The sequence below is a fragment of the Peromyscus eremicus genome, chromosome 6, assembly GCF_949786415.1.
Source record: "Peromyscus eremicus chromosome 6, PerEre_H2_v1, whole genome shotgun sequence".
Lineage (NCBI taxonomy): Eukaryota > Metazoa > Chordata > Mammalia > Rodentia > Cricetidae > Peromyscus > Peromyscus eremicus.
In genome coordinates this window covers 113,012,096-113,031,798 of record NC_081421.1, presented here as the reverse complement: position 1 = coordinate 113,031,798, position 19,703 = coordinate 113,012,096, and the positions used below count along the sequence as shown (strand labels likewise).

At 37.6% G+C, this 19,703-nt stretch overlaps 1 protein-coding gene across 3 annotated transcripts in view; it reads left to right on the top strand.

The window, feature by feature from the left end:
* Positions 1-19,703, top strand: part of Pdlim5 (PDZ and LIM domain 5) — a 178,483-nt gene that overhangs the window by 113,567 nt on the left and 45,213 nt on the right. The window contains exons 8-10 of one of the 3 annotated variants that reach the window (XM_059266356.1): positions 13,786-13,905; positions 15,779-15,922; positions 16,780-16,911. The exons of the other annotated variants lie outside the window; for them this stretch is intronic. Coding sequence (XP_059122339.1) covers positions 13,786-13,905; positions 15,779-15,922; positions 16,780-16,911 — 396 coding nt within the window. The remainder of the gene's footprint in view (positions 1-13,785; positions 13,906-15,778; positions 15,923-16,779; positions 16,912-19,703) is intronic. 3 annotated transcript variants of the gene reach the window in all.

Genomic DNA, 19,703 nt, shown 5'->3' with positions numbered 1-19,703 from the left:
TTGTTACCTCCCACATATATTACTCTTGTGATCAGGTTCATATTCATTTCATTATCATTATGCCCTTTAAGAAAGCTCAAATATATATATCTGATATATATATATACATACATATGTGTATATCTGATATATTTATACATATATGTGTATATCTGATATATATACATATGTGTATATCTGATATATATGTGTGTATATCTGAGCTTATATAACAAAAGTCATTATATTAGAATACAGAATAGCTAGTCCATTTTTCATTCAAAAATATAGAATTAGTTTTTTAAAAATAATTTGTTTATTTTTATTTTATGTGTATTAGTGTTTTGCCTGCATTTATTTCTGTGTGAAGGTGTCGGTCCCCTGGAACTGGAGTTAGAGACAGTGGGTGCTGGGAATTGAACCCAGGTCCTCTGGAAGAGCAGTCAGTGCTCTTAATCATTGAGCCATCTCTCCAGCCCTAGAATTGGGTTTTGTCCAGACAAGTAATTTTACACTTGCTTTGTTTTTTATATGATTCATGACCACTCACTCATTGATTCATTCATTCTGTGTTCATTCTTTCAAATGAGTAATTATTTGAATGTCAGGCACCAATCTGTATGCTGTGGATACCATAGTAAATAATGGATAAACATATAAACAGGATGATCCAAGGTAATTTTATTACCAAATAATAAAGTAGGCTAATATAAAACAGATTTGGCGTAGGCAGGGCAAGATTGCTGTAGATTATCTGGCAGTCTGTGAGCTCAGCCTTGATGCTGACTCTTTGTAGAGAGTAAGAACTAGGCTGTGTGATGATCTCAGGCAGAGCTCAATGCAAAGGAGACAGGTGGAGAACAGTATGGCAAGGCTGTAGATCAGAGAGCACAGTGCAGCTGAAATGCATAGAAGAAACAGATCCATAATTCTTAAGCATGTAAGCAAACAGTTTTTATTCGGAATTTAACCACTTGAGTAAAATTCCAAATGAAGAATCAGTGCATTGGGGAGGGGGTTTGCCAGCTTGTTAAATAAAGTGCATACCTAGTAGTCCAGTCCTGACTACTGTCAATTTATTATTTTTTCCATTGAGATTCAATGAAGATTGAGATAGGGAAAAAGGCTTACCTGTACTGTCTTTGTGGCATGTAGGGAATAGAATATGCTATAGAATATAGATAAAACAACAAAGTTTGAATGTCTAAAACTTGGCCTATGATACAGGATTTGTAATTTTGTTGGTAGGTTTAATGATTCTGTTTTCTCTGTGAAAAGCTGGCTTGATTTATCTCATCCATTAAAATTTCATGATACAATTAACTATTTCCTTGGTGATTCCTTGCAAAATAGGCATCGTATCTTTTATTGTTATTAGAAATAGTGAGAAGCAGCTCAATAAAGTCTGGGTTTTATGCTCAGATTTGTAGCTGGCTGAGTTTCTACCTCTGTGGAGGACCTGATAGCTGCTTCTGGATATGTGTGAGCCAGGCAGCATTACTCTGTGATTCACCAGCACCACCATTCAGTGAGCTGATTCTGTTGATATGATGAAGAGGAGGTTAAAAAGCCTAATCGTTTCAGCATACTTAGAGACAGCTCATAATAGCTGTTGTATCTCCAGGACTGCTGTGGCTGGTTCCCTGAGGCTGCCTTCCTCCACAACAGCAGTTCACCTCTGTTGAGTCCCTGCTACCAGGCCCCTCCAGTTCTTGAATTAAGAGGCACTTCCTAGTAAGCACCTTCTATGCTAAACTCTGAAAGCTGGTCACCAGACTTAGTTACAGAGGTTCTACAGCATGGTCCTTTTACTAATCTTCTCATCATTTTTGTCTTCAATCTCTTTTCCTTTCTCCTTGATCTTCAACACAGACCACAGCCACAAGATTAAAGGAAGTCTTTGAAGTAAAAGATTAGTTACTGTGCATGAAAGTTAAAAGGAAGATTGTTTACTTTTTTTTTTTTTTGCCTTGAATAAAAGTGTTTCTTTGTTGATTACATTATAGGCCATCTAGACTTAATGAATGGGTATGTAGTTAGAGCTGTGTCAGTGAAGCAATAAAGGAAGAACTCTTAAAAGGAAAATCATTGAGTATGTGTAATGCATATCTAAAATATTAGTTTGAATGTTGTAAATGTAAATGTGCAGCATTTTAGAATTCTATGTATTTGCCTTTTGATGAGCCATTTAATAAATTTTATCTGGGTGTGTCTGTTCTCTGTACATCGTTAACTTTACTTCTTGGTGTCTCCTAAGGGTGATGCTACTACTCTGTATTGGTAGTGAGTTGGGTAGTATTCGGGTACACAAGTCTAGGAGGTGTCGTCAGGGGACGTTACTGAATGCCTTTTCCCATCGATTGAAGACATGTTCAGCCCTCAGTGCCAGTGGTGTGATACTGGGAAGGACTGGGTTGAGTGCTGCTGTTCTCTACCAGAGCTTTCTTATTCCATCTCACAACTTCACTTGCATATTCCCTACAATTCATCCTCTTCACAGCCACCCCACAGTGGAAGTAACTCACTTCTCACCTAGTTTACTATACAGATTTTAACTCTCTTAGTACCTCTTTTTGTGGTTTTACTGATGGGTATTTGTCTACATATCCTGTCTGCCTTGTTCCTGGAAGACAAGGGTCTTCATATAAAAATACAAGTTGGAAGAAAAGGCACTCTCATAGGTATAGTATTTTCTCCTGGATGCATGGAGTAGTGATTTTATAAGTAAAGGCCTGTACAAATCTATGGAATGATTAACCTTGAAGATGTATTAGAATCTATGATTCTTTTCCATCTACCTCTTAATCAGAAATAGTCTGCGTTAGGCAGCCCTGGCACAAGATATACATGTTAAGTGGCTTAAGCAGATGGATTAATTTTCCTTATAGTTTTGGAGCCTAGAGTTCCTAGGTCACCATACTAGCAGGCTTGGTTTCCAATGAAGCCTGTTTCCCTGGCATTTTAATTTTCCCTTCTTCCTCTTATAGGACACCAGTTATATTGAACTTGGGCCCCATTTACCCTTAATTACAAATTTAAAAAATCTGTGACCAAATTGAATCACACTGAAGACTTCAATATATGGATCAGGGTAATAATACAGTCCAGTCCTTAACTATACCCGTGGCCTTTCTTCACACTCCTTTGACACTCAAGATGTAAGTCTGGAATAGAGTTACATGCCTTGGACCCATTTGTAAGCACCATCACAATCTTTGGTGCTTCTTCTCCTGTTTTGGACAACAAATATTTGTCCCCATGTCCTATGTCTCCAACTAGAGAATAAGCTTTTAGAATGTAAGCATCTTAGCATTCTCTGCTGTACTTGATATTAACAATTCAGTTACTAATTGACTATGTTTGCCCATTGTTTTCTTCTCTGCTGAGTAATTAGGGAAATTCGTTATATGATAGTACACAAGTGCAATTGAATCAGTAGTAGGTCATTTTTTTGTTATAATATCAACATGTTGCTTACATTAGAAGTAAAAAAAAAAATTGGACCTACTAAGTGTCTTGAAAAGAAGAGTATGGTACTCTGGTCATGTAATCGCCTGTAGTTGACTCTTTTCTCCTGTTGTTATCTGTTCATGAAGTAGGCGTGGAAGAGTGTTTTGTCTGTCTGTTTCGTTAAAGCAGCCTTTGCTTCTTAGTCCTTCCTTTGTGTTTATGGGATGCTTCCACAGGAGTGCCTGGTGTCTCCTGGGTGGAGAAAATAACTGATCTTTGAAACAGATAGATGCGACACTTAGTGCTCTGATTGGAAAAAGGAACAGAAATCATTTATCATTCATGTTTAAAGAATCTACTTTATGTTGTGGACTTGAGAAAGGCAACAGCAGAGCCAGATGTCATTAGAGCTCTTGCTTCATGTATAGGAATATAAATAAAATATAAATAAACCAGCTAAGAACTATCATGTTAGTAACATAATAGAAATAGAGATGATGATGATGGTGATGATGATGATGGTGATAATGATGATGATGATGTTGGTGGTGATGATGAGTAGTATACTAGAATAGAAAATTATGGGAAGCCATTGAAAATTTTATTTAAAAATGACTTCCTTAAAATATATTTATATGCAAAATATATAATTTGTCAAATGTGATACAACTTACTTAAAATTAAAAGATGCCCTTCTTGGTCTCATAATTTTGTCTTTCTACTGAATAGGAATATTACTATTTCAATGTGCAGTTTATATGTAAATAAATATAAACAAGCATTTTACTTGAGCAAGAGAAATTGCATCCCTTTGTTAGTTTCTCACTTTGTTAGTTTCTCACTATGCATGAGTGCTGGAAGTTGAACCCAGGTCCTCTGGAAGAACAGCCTGTGCGCTTCACCTCTAAGCCGTCTCTCCAGCACACATAACCTTGTTAGAATCCAGCATAGTTCGTCAGGTGTTTTGTCTCCCTTTCATAATGAATGATGGATCCTGAGTACTTTACAGTGAAGAATTATAATGTGGTACTGGGATGGTGGCTCAACAGGTAAGAGCACTTCTGTGTGAGCATGAAGACCAGAGTCATGTAAAAAGCAGCCAGGCATGATTGTCCATGCCTGTCCAGCACTGGGGGACACCAAGATAGCCAGCCAGGCTAACACAATGATGAACTTCCGATTCAGCGAGAGATGCTTTCTCAAGGCGGTGAGGAAAGTGGTATGTGAAAGAAGATATCCAGCATCTGCCTCTGAGTGTGCACATGAGTGTGCATGGGCACACATACCCATACACTCACGTTACAACACATATCACATGTACACATCACATACAACACACACATATTACATACCACACACAAATACACACCCATGCAGGCATTATAACACAAGATGTGGCTTCCCAGTTTTCAAAGAATTAAAATGATTGGCAGGTGATGTACCTGCTTTTCCCTTTAGTGTAAAAGGCTTCAAACTGGGGTCTCCCGTTATACCACATGAAGCTGAAATAGTTGTGGAGTAAAGAATGTCCTTCTCAGGGCTGTCTGTAACACCAGTTAATATCCATATGATTCCTGGCATATAACCATCAGAGTGGGATTTTCCAATGGAAGAATGGATCTAAGTTCCTTCTGAACAGAAACCTGTCATATTTACACACTCAACAATTTAGAAACAAACTGCAGGAAAGTTCCCTAATATGTTCTTTTGCAAGTTAATGTTTTTTGCTTTGTTTTTCTGTTTTTTGGTTTTTGTTTTTAATTTCTTCACAGGTGAAGAAATAAAAGCCTGTAAAAGACAGAAAAAACTTTCTGGCCAATTTCATGTCTTCATTATTGTTCTATTTCAGAAACATCGGTCTCTTGTTAAATATTAAGATATTTAAGACACATGCAGGGACTGGGGAAATGGTTCCACCAGTTAAGTGCCCACCCTGCAGGCGTGGGGACCTGAGTTTAGCCCCCCTGACACATGTAAAAAGCCTGTTGTGGTATGTGCTGGTGAGGTGAACACAAAGGCCTGGGGCTTGCTGGATGGATAGTCTTGCTCAGTTGGTGAGTGCCAGGTTCACGGAGAGGCCATCTTAAGGTGGAAAGTGATAGAGCAAGACACCACATGTTGACTTCTGGCTTCCACATGCGCACGTGTGCGCACACACACACACACACACACACACACACTCCTGTGTTCACATACGTACAGATACAAACACACAAGGCTACATGCTAGTTGAGTATATTTGTTACCCCCAAACTACATAAGCTCTACTGAGGAAGTGAGAATTGTTCCCAATCTGATATTTCATATATTTTTATGAGCTCAGTTAACAATCACACTTAAACCCAGAGGACAGAATGCCAACACCTCCACATCAGTCTAATTTTGGAAAATGATTCTGAAAATATCTAGCTGGAATTCCTCAGCTGCTCCTGTCTCAAACATCCCTACATGATATGTATGAAAATCTGGAAAAGGATCATAGGTCAAAAATGGGTACATGAGCAAGTTGTTTTTGTGGGTTGCAAAATACAGAGTATTTGTGCTTGATCTGCCTTCATGTTCTGTTGGTAAATTCTTCTGTGGTATAGCAGCTGTGGGTTGGTGACAGTAATGCAGTTGTCGCCATCTGCTGAGCATAAGGGATCATTACACTGGAGCTCCTGAGAGCAGTCCTATAGAAATACTTGAGACAAGACAGTTTCTACTTACTCTGTATTTTCATGTGCAAATTGTTCTCTGCATAGTTCTAAAAACTTTGTCAAAATATTTGTGACTTATTGCCTCTTATAAAGCTCCTTTATTAATAAAAATCAGTATTTGTGATTTGTAGACTTGACTCATCTGTAGAGTCCAGAATATATACCAAGTGCCTTAGAACATGGGCAAGCTTATAGATCAGTAACCCTTAGATATGATGCTGCTCGGGTTAATTTTTCCCATCCCTGCCTTCATGGAAGTAAACACAATGTTGTTTTTGTCTGCTTGAAAATTCAGTATCAAACACGACTCCTTCAATCTTTCTAACATAAACCAACCACAACCTAGAAAACTTAGTTAGAAGTGTTGCTGATAGACAGTTTCACCATGATAGTCTTCATTTGACCTCTTTTGTTTCTAGTTCATTTCACATATTTCAGCCACACTGACACTTCAGAGTACTTAGTTATTCTGCCTTTATCTTTATATGAAGATTTGTTTATTATGGTAGTGTGATTTTTATAACAGAAATTAAGCTAATACATTGCGTAATAAAAAGTAAATGATGTGGAAGGACATTTTAGCAACTTAATTTTTCTCTCTTTAAAGAACTTGATTTTCAGATTACAAGTATTTCAAAGCCACTGTTGCTTGTCCCTTCTCTATTTTAATACATGTTGAAAGCTGTCTGTTGAGCTACCCTGTGTCTGCCTTAGTGATAGGTTCTCATCTCACAAGTGCTCTCCATTGTTCTTTGGGGGTCTGAATTCACTTTTTTGCACAGAACATGTCAAGGGTGGATAACCCTGGGGAATTTTTGAGGTAACTTTGTCTTTTCATGCACTTTATTATTTTTGACAGTAGTCTAGCAATTCATAAAAGGAACCTAGAATGAACTGAAAGGTTTTATAACTTCAGATCTTGGTTAGACAGTGAGTAATTTGAAATTTTAATACAGAAAAGGAACATGTTTAGACAGATGTGATTAAAATCAAGGGTAACAAACTGCAAAAAAGGAATCAAACATTTGTAGCTCTTATAAAGGAAATTGGAAGCATATCACATGATATAAAGAAAATGTACCTTGGTCTAGTTTGCTTTCTGTTGCTGTGATAAGCACCATGTTCAAGGAAACTTGGGGAGGAAAGGGTTTATTTGGCCTATGCTTTGCAGGACATAGTCCATCAGGAAGTCAAGGCAGAAGTTGAAGCAGAAACCATAGAGGAACTCTGTTTACTGGCTTGTTCACTTCTCATGCCCAACCAGCTTTCTTACACAGCCCAGACCCTCCTGCCTGGGGATGGTACAGCAAACAGTGGGCTGGGCCCCTCACATCAATCTCAATCCAGACAGTTGAGCACAGACATGGCCACAGGCCAGTGCTTTAATTGAGGCTCTCTCTTCCCAGGTTACTTGTAGTTGTGTCAAGTTGCTGATAAAGACTAACAAGCATATGCCTCTCCCTAAATAAATGAAGTGTAACTACCCAACAACATTAATTTAGGATATTACAAAAAGGAAGAAGCAGAAACAGATGTGGCATTTTCAATAGTGATTGTGAAATTTGTGTCTTTATTGAAAGATGTAAGGGAGCAAAAATAACCCAAACTCAGAAGCACATACTAAAAGGTTTTGATTTACTTGCCTCTGAAGAAATTGATGCCTAGATATAAGCTGATTCTAAGTAGTTCTCTTTAGTCTTATTTTCCTCAGTGATTTACGTGTACCTTAAGAAGATTGCTAAGGAGTGTTAACTCTTTTCTAAGCTGAAAAATGGGAAAGAAAATAGAATAAGCAGAGGCATATATTTTTTTTTTCAAAAGGGAAAGGTTACCTTCTAACTCATAAACTAGTTTAAATTTGGGCTCACTTGGTATAAAAAAGAGAAACATCCAACAAATGCTTATCAAGTACTTACTTTTATCACTCACTGTTCCAGGTACTAGATCATAGCAGACAGAGAGGGCTGGCCAAGCATAGAACAGCATCCAATGCGACAAAAATTTCAGAGGAGGCTTTAGTTTACAGTGTAGTGTGTACATATATATGGCAATATGATGAGCACACTGAAGATTGACCAATAGATGCTAGTTAGGGATTCTCATTCATTTGGTGAAGAATAGAAATTCCTTAGCCTAAGTCACTTCCCTCAGCTTAACCTGTCTCTCCCTTTCTTTACTAGGCTTCATGGATAACAACCTTCTTTAAATTCCTGCAGGTCACCAGACTGATCTGTCTCCTTGTCTCATCTCTGGGTCCCCCACCTCTGGCTTTAGTGACTGGCTCAATGCCCCCCTTTCCACCTCATTGTGGTCTTTATATAGTGACCTCAGTGACAGTGTGTTGAGCCACTGAGTATCTGAGTTACTAAACTCTTTGACTTGTTTTACTTCTGGGATATACTTTCCCAAAACTAAGCCTTAGTCTTGGAATATGACAGCCATGCAATCCAAATTTCCATGTAATATGCCCAAAATCTAAATGTTTTAAGTACTCTTCCCCCTGCCTCATTTTTTTGACCTCCAGATTCTATCAGCCTTTTCACTGAGCTAAAATGGATTGTTCCTAAATGAAACATCATTTCTAACTCTCTTGTCCCACCATATATCTACAGTCCAGCTCCTCTTCTAATATACAAAACTCTCCGCAGCTGAAGGTAGGAGGGTCAAGAAGTTCAAGGCCTGCCTGATCATAGAGTAAGCTCAAGGCCAACTGGGAAACTAAGTGGCATGAGTGTCTTAAAAGCATCAGGTTTTATTTTCAATACTGAGTGGTGCAAACTGCAACAAAAAGGCGTAGAGGTTAGAGCAGAACGGTATAGTGTTTGTGAGGTCTTGCAGTGATGGCAGCTGAATTAGGAAAGACATAAAGGGGTGAAGTAGGAGCCTAGGAAATGATGGATGAACAAGATGAGAAGCACAAGGGGAGTCTTCTTTCAGGCCTATTGGAGGAAAGGGGCTCTAGTTGGTGACCCTGTGAGGAGTGGAAATTCCACCTGGATTAGAATGTCTGAGGATAGGCATGATAGGCATATCATGAGGTGAGAATCCATGTAATACTGTTTTTATTGCTGTTGTAGTTACTGTTGAATGAATGGATGAATGCAGTGAATGGTTGAATAGGAAAGCTTAGGACAGACGAGCTGTAATCTTGGCTATTGTAGATGTTGGAAGGACACTGTTACTGGAACTCCACATGCTGTGGTAGCTCTCTCAAGACACCTGCTCTCTACAAAGACATGCAGTTGGTAGCTGTTGAATGTAGGATGTTCAGACTGATACATTTATACTTTCAAATAGATAACAGACTAATTCAACACCAATAATACTTTATCATTTTATACTAAATTAGATGAATTCTCTCTCTCTCTCTCTCTCTCTCTCTCTCTCTCTCTCTCTCTCTCACACACACACACACACACACACACACACACACACACACACACACACACACACATATATGAATAACAGGGACATGGTAATGGAACTTGAGGTCATCATGGAGGTAGTGTATGTAAAAGTTTTCCTTCCAGATTTCTAGTAATTTTGTGGCCATCAAATGGAATAACATAGGGAAAGTTCTAAGAGTTTATTTTGAAAAAAAAAAAGGTTAATTTTGATATGAGACATACAAAAATAAAAGTGAACTCACAACACAGGCTGCTGTTGACAGATCACTAAGAAACACTGTTATATTGCCATTTAAAGATATGAAAGAGTATAATGTCATTCTCCAAATTATATTACCATGACAATGACCTTCGAGAGTAGGAGTAGCCAGTGAAATACTGAAGTATGGTAAATAATGGGGTCCAACACTGCAAACAGGAAGAGATGAAGTGATGAGTAGATCAGATAGTGAGCCTAGGTAAATAGATGATTCCCCTGTGTAAGGTATCAACAGTACCACACTCATGTAAACAAAGTAGAATTGTAGAGTGGCTTAGCATTGCAGACTTGCAGAATGAAGACATTCTGGAGTTGTTTCATAATGTTATTTATTTAACAACACTGAACTATACATTAAAATGATAATAGCACACTTATGTTTTGTAGTTTTTAACCACAATAAAACATGATAAACACATTTTTTGTTTTTGTTTTTGTTTTTGTTTTTCCTGAGGCAGGGTTTCTCTGTATAGTCCTGGCTGTCCTCTCTGTAGACCAGGCTAGCCTTGAACTCACAGAGGTTCACCTGCCTCTGCCTTTCAAGTCCTGGGATTAAAGATGTGCACCACCACCAACCAGCCTGATAAATACAAATTGTTAATCCAGTTTAGTCATAAAGAAGACCTTAGTGACCATGACAAGAATATGATTGGGGCTGAAGTGTGACAAGTGCTAAGTGGACAGTTGTTTCAGTTTGACTGTCAAAGGCATAGAAAATAAGAGACAAAGGTAGTTTGTTGTTGGTGATTTCTTTAAAATAACCCATGGCATTGTTTCAAGGGGACACATACATAATGCCTGGTGTAGGAACAGAGTTCAGGTGAGGTGCTTGAGAGGAAGGAAGGAGCTGGAGAGCACAGCTTAAGGATACTGGACAGCTGTGCAGGCTGGAGGCCAGAAAGCATCCTTCTCCCTTGATCCTGCAGAATGGTAAAGATGGTCATGACTGATTTGCCTAGATAGATTATTAGCATGGGTGCAAATGGAAACAGTTAGGCATGGTTGCAAAGAAAAACACAGACCGCAAATAACTGTTCATTTTTCCTACGAAAAGCAGCCAAAGGATTCAAGCCCGATTCTGTGGATGTATGTGGGAAGGAAAAATCTTCAGTCCCCTGGTGGAAACCAAACTTATTTAAGCAGCAGATGAGGCAGAAAGTTTGACTGCTCTAAGTGTGCTATTAATCAGAACTTTCAACCCTAAGAGGAATAAATATTAGGGAATGTTAGGATGAGAATACATGTTGATGTCTGCTCCATATTAAGTATAGTAGTTTAAAAGTCTGCCATGAATCTTGTATTTTTAGAGACTGGCTAAATAATAAATAGGTAATCATGTGTAACACATTGGAAACTTCCCAAGCACATTGTTCATAACCTCAGAAATCTAGCTTTTAAAGGTATTGTATAAATTATATAAATTTGAATCCTCAAATGTTTAGTCAGCATAGCTCCTAGAAGCATGAGAAGACTTCTTCAACCCACTCTTTAAAAAAATAAACTCTTATTGTTAGATAGCATATAAATAATGGAAATTCTTTATAGTTCTCTTGTTATAGTATAAAGACATTCTGTGTACATGGTTTTCAAATCCTAGCTATTTCTTTGATCATATATCTTTCCCTGGGCAATAACATTTGTTTAGCTGGATTGTGATATGTCGCTAGAGGTACAAATGTTCTAAGACAAGTACTTACATATATCATGAGCTCTGTATTCGAAAACAGGAAGTTTCACTGGTTCAGTTGGTAAATATTTAATTATTCATAATAAGTACTTTATTATACTTCATTTTATATAAATAAATATCACAGTTTCTCAGTTGAGGAAAATTTTTGTTTATTGAGGGAGCCTGACTTTAAACATATTAGCCACACAAGCAATACACTACAATAATAACACATTTTACATGCAGAAAAATACAAAGTGCATGAACAAGTCTAACAGTGACACCGTCACATGTGGTACCCTTTAAACTCAGTTGAAAAGATGCTTAGAAATTAGCCCAGTGAGATGTGATCCAGAGAGGTATGGAAAAACAGAGTAGTAGCATGTGGTCGGTTTTGAGAAGAAATGGAAAGCTAGAGAGAGAGGAGGTGCTCAGTGAGAGCCCTGGAGAGCAGCTAGCACAGTCAACTAGCCTTAGATCAGTGCTGGAACACTTAACACGTGACAAGGGTACTTGAAAGGGACAGTCTGATAGCTACGTGCTGTTCTTTCTCTGGGACAAAGCTCAGCAGCTTTTTGGCTTTTTTTTTTGTTTTTATTTTATTTTATTTTTGTTGTTTTTGACTTAATAAATGTCCAGGTCACAACACACATTGGGTTTTGTGAGTAATACAGCGTGCCATAATTTCTCAACTCTCCACATAGTATGAAATGGCCAGACATACATAATACATACATAAATGAATGAGCTTACTAGTATCCCAATAAAACTTTATGTGTACGTGCCAAAATATGAATGCCATATACTTTTCATGTGTGAGGTCATGCGAAATGTTCTTAATTTCGAAAAAAAAAAAAAACAACCTTTTTAAAAGTGTGAAAACTATTCTTCATTTGTGGCCTTGCAAAAGGAGATGGTGTCTGTTTTTGCCCATTGTGCTGTGTTGTATAATTTCTTTATCCTTTTCTGTGCCTCTCATAATACTTTATTTCTGTATGGCACCTTCTCAAGTTGTTTCTAGCTTTTCAGCACTTTAGTAAAGAGAGGACCAATTCTAAATGAAGACTGAGACTAGAAGCCCTCCTTTTCTTGTTTTTTTACCTTAATGTTACATTTTCCATGCAAGAATCAGTGTAATATAGCTAATCCGTTCCATTTTCCCATATATGGGCTTTGTAGAAAATGGGTAATTTTGTTTTCTTATTTAATTCCTTCCAGTGTTAGATTTGGTGCTTGCTTTGAAACCAACACTCTGCTGTTTTTACCTCTTCTTTACCTGGTAATAATATCTTTTCTAAATTTAATATTGGCATCCTGTAGTATCTTTTCTAAATTTAATATTGGCATTCTATAGACATTTAAAAAAAACACAGTGAAAAATACAAGAGCAACAAAACATGAAAGGAGAGAGATTTGGGAAGGAGTTTGTTGCGGGAGTATACAAGCGGATAATGGATGACTTTGATCAAAGACCCATCTTTATATATATGAAACTGTAATAGTTAAAAAGGGATGTGTATGAATTGAGAATGTCAATACAATAACTTGTATACAACTGTTATTATAAAAAATTTTAATTAGATAAAAAGCACCAAGCTGCTTGCAACTGTTGGCTATATAATTAGATAAACTACTTTCTTTATATACATCACTATGAATACCATCCATATGATTTCAGATCTATAAAAAATGTTTGACTTACTCCTGTTTGCTCTCTTGTAGTACTACAGGTCAGTGGAAATAGTAAGGGCAGACTTGGTCCAAATTCCATTTGACCTTTACTCTGTGCAGTTTGGACCACTTAATAAGTTCTTGAAGCTTAAGTTTTCTTAAGTAAGTTAAAACTGTATAGTCAGTGAATGGGAATTTCCATTTACCTTTCCCTTTTCAGCATAATCTTTTTTCACATGGCTGTAGCTATGTTGAATGATTTGGGAGAAGAACAGCCTATATTTGGTGTCAGGGGTAGTGTTTGTTTTGGTTTGTCGACACAGAACTAAACAATAAGAACCAACTAGGTTCTCAACCTTCCTAATGCTGCAACTCTTTAACACAGTTCCTCATGTCTTAGTGATCCCCAACCATAAAATTATTTCATTGATACTTCATAACTGTAATTTTGCTACTGTTATAGATCTGATATGCAGAATATCTGATATGAGACCCCAAGGGGGTCACGACCCACAGGTTGAGAACCACTGAACTAGAGGATTCTCAGATGTGAATTACTGACACTTACATGACGGTATACATGGTGAACATGGGCTCAACTTTTCATTAATCTTTCCTTTGCCTTGTTTTTTTTCACTTCTGAAAACATAGGTTTGACAGTTCTCTGGAAGACCTACTTAAGAGCAGACCTCACCCACCTGCAGCTCCCCAGGTGTTAAATATTCATAGTCAAGTGGCCACATTTTCTAAAGTAGCAGCCACTTACTCTAGGTAGAGTTTTTTCCTTCTAGGTTGTCTCTGTTTCAATGCTGCTGTGAATCTCAATACTAAACTCACTGAGAATGAGAGCACGATCATGGATTAAGGAGCTGATGTCATTATGTGTGGACATACTCGGCCTCCAAACACTGCTTTACACTGCTTTTATATTCTAGTATGCTTTGGTTTGGTTGTTAACTTCTAATATAGAATGAGGAAATCTGTGTCTTGTTTATTCACTTTGTGATTTGCTAAATTAACTGAGTTTGGCTTAAGTCTGTTCTTAAATTCAATCATGTACCTCTGAAAGAAGAAAGGCATGTTCCAAAAGTCCCAGACATGTTCTCAGACTATAGAGGCAAAAGATACCACCTGTAAGATGTTGATAATTCTTTCAGATAATTCCTTTTACCATTGGATGGAGGAACTTCATTAGTTTCCTCTTCTCCCAACTACAGGATGAGTTAGCTGATGTATTTTTAGCTGACTATTTTATACCTTGTTTCTACTTATTATTCACCATCACTTTTCACCAATGGCAACTGCTGACTCAAAGATGCAGAGTGATTCAGAAACACAAACAAACATTAAATCACTAGGTACCTGTTCTTCACCTTAGCACTCACACTTCCTCCCTCTGCATTGAAAGCATCTTTAGCTTCTCACTCCTGGCCCCATTCTTCTTTTTCTAACTATTCATAGAAGTTGTTCAAACTTAGCCATACAATCCCATTTCATGGATTCCTTACAAATGTGTACATCATCCTTTGTTTTTATATAATATGTTAAACTGACTTCCTGTAGTTTCTTCAGTTTTGTTCCAGTGTTATAAAGTTACATTGGTGGAGTTGGGAGCTTATTAAATTCTTTAGAACAGAGAGTAGACTTAGGTCCACTCTCATAGTTCCTTAAGCTGAGTTCTTAATAACCTGTGTTGAACTTGGCTCATAATGTGTTGGGGGTGGCCGTTGTCACAAACTTTTAAAACAAAAAGTAGTTATAGTGTTACAGTGATGTTATTAGTAACTTACACCCAAAGAGGAAGATAAGCAAATCCCACACTATGTTTTTAGATTATCCCATTTAATTAAAAACCCTCAATTAAAATTTGATAACCAATTTTGAGAGTACTGCATTCCTATTGCTGGAATGTAAATTTCTGCCCATATATTTTACTGTTTGAAAAAAAATAATTATTTTAAGTCATAAGGACTCTTCTGAATATGAAATTTTATCTCATCTAAAAATCTTACAGAGCTAACTCAAAATAGAAATGGAGAACTTTGCAAAGAAGGTAATGTTTTAGTTATTTATATTCTTGTAATTAATGTTTATTTTTGCAAAGATTCTTAGCATCCAGAATAATTTAACTTAGATTATTTTAAAATTATATGTTGTTCTTGTTAATAAATGTCGCTGCTTCTGAACATGTAGGCAGTTCTGCTTCTAAAGACACATCTCATTAAAATGTCATGTCCTTGGTGTATGTCTCCTCCCAGACAACACTTCTCATGTAAAGCCTGTTTAGGAAAATCCCCTTATCTCTGCTTATAGAAACACAGCCTTTATTTTCAGATTCGTTTTCTACTTAGTTGTTTATGTATCACTCTTCCAATATGTGACATGTAATTTCAATGTGCTTATAATAGGACTGGACATAATTGACATTTTAGAGTACTTGAGAAACAATCTGTTTTAGGTAAGCTTACACATTAAATTTAAATCTCTGGGATTGCGGACATAATGCGTAAGTATCTAAGCACCCGTCACACCTTCAAATGGCTCACTGTGTCCAATACTGATTAGAATGATGCTGACTTGTGTTCACCCCGCTGCTGCCTTTTCTTACTTGCATTTCCTCCTGCCCTCTTTCTTTCCCTGTCAGTGTAAACAGCTCCTCAAGGACTGTAGAAGGCTCTTTGGAAGGTTCTGGAAACTTTTCTGCCTTCTCCCCTCCTGCTAGATACAGTGCTGCAGCTGTCAGTGGTGCGGCTGCCACTGTGTCTGCCGCTCTCGCTGCAAAAACCAGGTAGAATTATGTGTGTAGTGTCTGTCTGTGGTCCCAGCATCCTCCAGTGTCTGGCAGCTCACTTCAGAGGGAACAGACCTGCTCCGTCCAGAAGCAGGGTTCTGAAATGAGCTCCCCCTGGTGTGGTGAGCATTTCACACAGGTTGTGGGGAAATCCATGGGACTGGAGAATGTTCTCTAAAAGCATCCCTGCCTCTCTTTTCACCATTACCACTTATGTGTATCTCTCCGTTGTGCCCATTATTATGTACTATGTTCTTACAGACTTTAGAGTCTTACAGCTTACAGTTGTTGTAGCTGAGGCAGAATCAGAAAGAAATTAAGTATCTGTTGAGGCTATCTTATTCCACAGCATTGGTGAACTAAAGCCTAATTGCTCTCTGAAATGGCCCTTCTGTGAGCTTTGTTTCTGTATTATTCCTATCACATTTGTGGATTTAAATGCTTTTGAGAGCTAGCCTTGCATGATTGTAGTGAAAATTCCATCAATTGTTTTTTGGTTTTTGTTTTGAGACAAGATCTCTCTGCATAGACCTAGCCATCCTGGAACTCACTCTGTAGACCAGGCTGGCCTCAACCTCACAGAGATCCACCTGACTCTACCTCCCAAGTACTGGGATTAAAGGTGTGTGCCCAGTCAAATTTCATCAATTTTATACCAGTGAGTGAAATAATATGATGAATGCATACCGTTTCTCTTCATCTTTCCCCACTGCTTTGCACTTCTTTTCTCTCTCTTCCTCTTCCCTCTCTCTCTCACACTCTTAAGGAAAATATTTCAGATCATAGACTGAAAACCACTTTCTTCTGCGGATACTGCGAGTTTTCACTGAAGTCCTTCTCTGAATGCTTGCCAGGCTCTCCGGCCCTGAAAACCCTCAGTCCCTCCTGGATGCACTTTGCATCAGCACTGTTCCCAAGCCTCTAGTTTTTTCCTGTCTTCAGTCCTCCGAGAAGTCAAGTGGCTCTATCCATGTTAAGAAAAGCAGGTACTTTGGGAAGGAACATGGCATGCAGAGGTTTGCTTCCTCTAACAATGTATTACTATGGTAACAGGCCAGACAGAAAATCATAGAACTGACTTATCTAATTTCATTTAGCTGCAATTTCACTGTAATGCTAGTGCACGTGCATGCTGTTTTATTTACCTATCAACTCACCTTTTAATCCTTTGTGATATCTTTCACCAGCACACTTGATGTTTGGTATGAAGTTATGAGTAATTGTGCCAATATTTGAACTATAGTGGACTCCTGACTTTTATCAGATGGCTACAGCTGTAGTAACTATACTTCTAGAAGTAGTGCTTCTACATCTAGAAGCTTGAGTGGTTAAATAGAAAATAGTATATAACCACTTGCCATAGAGCCCAGTGGGAGGAGGATGTTATTATTCCTTCTGTTAACTAGATGTAGAGTTTGGGTGCTTGCAAATGAAGGTGGACAGGGATACCTGGTGTCCAAAGTCTGGGCGGGGAAACAGTAAGTGTGGTACACTGTAACTCAGCTCTCCGCTCTCTTAATGGCCATGCCCACTTCAGTGTTTCCATCGTCTGCCTGAGTGCCTCTCAGCTGAGACAGGACTGTCAGTTTGTAAGGCACAGGGTTTGTGCTTTGAGTGGTTTTCCATATTAGGATTGCTTCCTTTGTTGAACTGCATCCATCCTGCTGCAGATTGTATTTATGAGGAGTACACCACAAATAACCACATAGAGCCTGCCACAAATATGCACAAGTGTTGCCAAGGCTACGCAGGGTCTTCCCATACCTTGAGCCATCTAGTATTGCTACTTCCGACAACCAGACTCACTAGCCTTGGCATTGGATGCCTGTCATTCAGTTTACTGCATCACAAGTATGGCAGGTATCCCAGAAGTAAATTTTAATTCCTTCAGACGATTAAATGGCAATGATTCAGACTTTAGTATTTCTGAATTTTATTTTTGATATAAGCTCCTTTTTTAGAGTTGCAATTATCTAGCTCATTATTTTTGTATGATCCATATGAGTAATTTAATCTCAGAAAGTTCTTTTATATAATATTTTAAAGCTAATTTATTCGTAATGAATAAATTTATTGAAGATAGTTATCTTATTATTTGGATATGTTTATTAGCCTTTCACTGTTAAGCTCACATTCTATGCCCTAAATAGGCTAAGCATCTTATATTTAACTATTTGAGCTGAATGGGACTTTTATCACCAAAGTATTAATTGCCTTATTTAAAGTTTAGACAGTAGCCTATAGAAATAAAATAATGGTCTATCCCAAAGCCTTTAAAAGATGTCCATTTATCCACTGTTCAGTAATCTTTGCACTATTTCCATTAATGTTTTTGTGTTGCCTTTATGTGTGCTCAACATTCCTATTAAGCAGCACTTTTTTACTAATTATATATAAGAATTATTAAAATTCTTAAATTTTTCATTGGATAGTATGTTTTAACATCTAGCAGGTTTTAACTTCTCATTAAACAAATAAGAAATAATAAAAGATGATGGCAGTGTTAAACTTAAATTTGAGAAAACAAAAATAGGGAATGCTATTTCAATAAAATTAAAATATTCTGTGATTTCTAAAAATTGTTTAGAGTCAAGTGTTCCGGGCTACACTATAAGGACCCACATGATTCCTATGTACTTGTAAACATTTTTTTTTTTAAAAAAAAAGGAAAGAAAGGAAGAAAGAAGGAGAAGAAGAAAAAATAAAAGGTCCTGGGTTGAAGCCTAACATTAATAAGGCTTAGACTTTGCAGGGGTCCTTTACTAGTGGACTCCCATGAACAATCTTTATTCCTGCTGCAGGGGTCATAGCAAATGTGCACAGTAGTGTCTGCTACAAAAGCCCATTAGAGATGGACAAAAGGTTTTATTGGAGCATATTACATTAGGCACTCTGTCCCTAGGTAGTGCCAAAATTCTAGACTCTTGAAATGAAAACAGGTATCAGTATAAGCCATATTGCTTACACAGTTTCAGACAGTGAGTCACTCATTGTAGGGGACAGTTTACCCAACCAAACTCCCACAAGGCTTTGCAAATAGACCTTCCTAAGGCTAGGCCATCACATGTCCATCATGCCAAAAGTTACCTGAGGTTCAAGAGGCATTAGGGAAGTAGGTACTCTCAATTATTTGGCAATGTAGTAGGTAGTGAATTTGAAATGTAACTGAAGTAATCATACATTGTATAATATTTTACTGAAGTCATTAATAAAGAACCCTGTTTTTGGTAGTCTCTTCTTCTAGCTGTTTATTTTAGTTATTGAAGGAATTAAATTTCTGTGCATGGAATTATTTAAGCTGTCTGTATTGAAAAGCTTAATAGTAATGGGAAGTTGTTTTTTTTTTTTTTATCATCATCATCATTGTATACCACAGTTTAGAAAAATGACCACTTTCACATTACTGTGTGATTCCAAAGCATGCATTTTATAGTTTGGGGCTCCTCAAATTATTACTCGCTCTGAAGATACATGTATGATTATAAATGACAAATGGTTTATAAAAGCTACATGATCCTCTAAACTGGATCCAGCACAGGTAAGGCCTCTGATAGTCAGGTAACTGATTGAGAGATCATGGTGGCTGAGTCTCTTCCTTCCTGGTGTTATGAACCCAGAACACTGGACGTTCTACAAGGCAGGAGATACTGTCTCTTTGCTCCAGCAGCTGGCCTATGGTAGGTCTCTAAATACTACTGGGTAACTGAGTGACTGCAGTGGAAAAGAGTCAGGTGTCAAGAACAGTTCATAATATACCAGAAGAAAGGGTAAAAAGAGC